The sequence below is a fragment of the Phytophthora parasitica genome, assembly GCF_000247585.1.
Source record: "Phytophthora parasitica INRA-310 unplaced genomic scaffold supercont2.50, whole genome shotgun sequence".
Classification (NCBI taxonomy): domain Eukaryota; phylum Oomycota; class Peronosporomycetes; order Peronosporales; family Peronosporaceae; genus Phytophthora; species Phytophthora nicotianae.
This window is the reverse complement of record NW_008649036.1, coordinates 73,241-74,969: the sequence shown is the minus strand read 5'-3', so window position 1 is coordinate 74,969 and position 1,729 is coordinate 73,241. Positions and strand designations below refer to the sequence as shown.

At 54.0% G+C, this 1,729-nt stretch overlaps 2 protein-coding genes across 2 annotated transcripts; both read right to left on the bottom strand.

Moving 5' to 3' along the window:
* On the bottom strand, positions 1–973 carry PPTG_15556 (hypothetical protein; the record flags this gene model as incomplete). The annotated part of the gene is made up of 2 exons (XM_008912806.1): positions 1–413; positions 688–973. The coding sequence occupies 2 exons, from the start codon at positions 971–973 to the stop codon at positions 1–3; spliced, it is 699 nt and encodes a 232-aa protein (XP_008911054.1).
* A 252-nt stretch (positions 974–1,225) lies between these two features.
* Positions 1,226–1,729, bottom strand: PPTG_15555 (hypothetical protein; the record flags this gene model as incomplete). The annotated part of the gene is made up of 1 exon (XM_008912805.1): positions 1,226–1,729. The coding sequence occupies one exon, from the start codon at positions 1,727–1,729 to the stop codon at positions 1,226–1,228; it is 504 nt and encodes a 167-aa protein (XP_008911053.1).

Genomic DNA, 1,729 nt, shown 5'->3' with positions numbered 1-1,729 from the left:
TTATTCTTTGTTCAATGCTGTGCTGTTGCCAATAGGCCTTCCTGCTAGTTGACGCTCGCTTTGAGCACGAAGAGCATTGTTCGAGCGACGATAGTCTAGCTTCTTGCGCTTTGATAGATCCAGCAAACCACGCACATGCAGAGCGAACACAAGGTGTGTGCACACGCCTAACTTCAGGTAATAGTTGCAAGGACAACACCGGCACAACACATCGACGCGCCAGCCTTCACCTGGCGTGCCGCGCACTTCAGCACGCGCTGTCTGGACGCTGAGGCGGGACGTGACAGGTAATGACTCGCTGGTGCGTCGAGCTTGTGGGTCGTACACTTGATCGCAAAGCTCCGAAGCCACGTACACATGGTCTTCTGATGTCGAAGGTGCGTCATTCAGCAAGAATGCCAAACGGGATCGACCTGACACAAGTTCATGTATCTTGTGTGCTCGTCACGTGCACGTTGTACGAGGACAGGTGAGGGGGTGACTTCCAAAGCGAATGCTTTCTCCTTCAAACTCTCAGTGCGGCAGCACTGCAGCAGCTGCTCTATCAGCGAGCCCATTTTGAGGCGAGAGTGCAGGGTATAGTCTCTCTTCAAGGCCCTGTTGTACTGCTCGACGGGATTATTAGCCGTGGGAAAGCCTGGTCGAGTGTGGAACACTTGCCAGCAATGAAACCTGCTGTCTAGTCACTGCTTCTGGAAGTAACAGTAAAGGCCGTGAGCCTGGTGTCTCCCTCCCAGTCTGACAAAAGCTTCGCCTTCTTTTCAGAATACGCGCCCGCAGTAGCAGTGAAGTGCAGGTCGGCGATGTCGCGCATTACTCGAGCATCAAGCAAAGGCTCAAGTGCACGAGTCTTTTCGTGAACCTTTGCCAACACGTGGAAGTAGCACCTCAAGCCAACAGGCTTGGCTCCACCGATAGAGGAGGCAAAAACCTCTTCGACGCCGTTCAGTTGAGCTTCGTCGGCATCCACCATGACAAATCGAGGGGCCAGGTCATGCCCTGTCACGGATCGAAATACTCGCTTCAGCGCCGACAAAGCTTCAACCTATTGAACCTTTGTCCGCTGTGACGAGATGAACACGGCCAGGAGATGAAACGTTCTCATGCAGTCGGACATTCCGACAACGATGACAGGGTAGTTGACCTGATTGAGCTTGAACGTGGCATCAACGTGTAGTACATGAGCTGCCGGTTCTTGAACACATCGCTGCAGCAATTTCTTAGACTAGAGCTCCACAACAAACGAATCCATGTCGGTGCCAATACCTACAACCGGACGGCCTTCGCCATCCATATTCCATGTGAAAGTAAAGCCTTCAATCAATTCTTCTTGGCCTGTGAAGCCCCTCTCGCGCACTAAGTTCGAGAAATCCCAGAAGTCGCTGCCGCCTAGGTGGGCAGCACGATAATGGTGAACAAATCGCTGCACCGCTGCAACAGATGGCAAGCTGTTCTGGCCAAGGTTGGAACCGCGGAGAAGCGCGTTTCGAATCCGGGTAGGGCGGTGGCGGTGAGCCGCCATTTCCCTGGCAACCACCTTCATTGGCTCTGTTAGCCGAATACGCCTCTCAGGCCGGCGGCGACTTGCATGAGCTCCAGCCTCCCACACAGTCACAATGTCCAGCACACAACACTGCTGCGTTTTCCCTCTCCACTTGCAGTGAGTGTACGGGACATCGTTGGCGCACGCCTCGCAGGAGCAGCGTATCAGCCGCACACAAAAATGCAT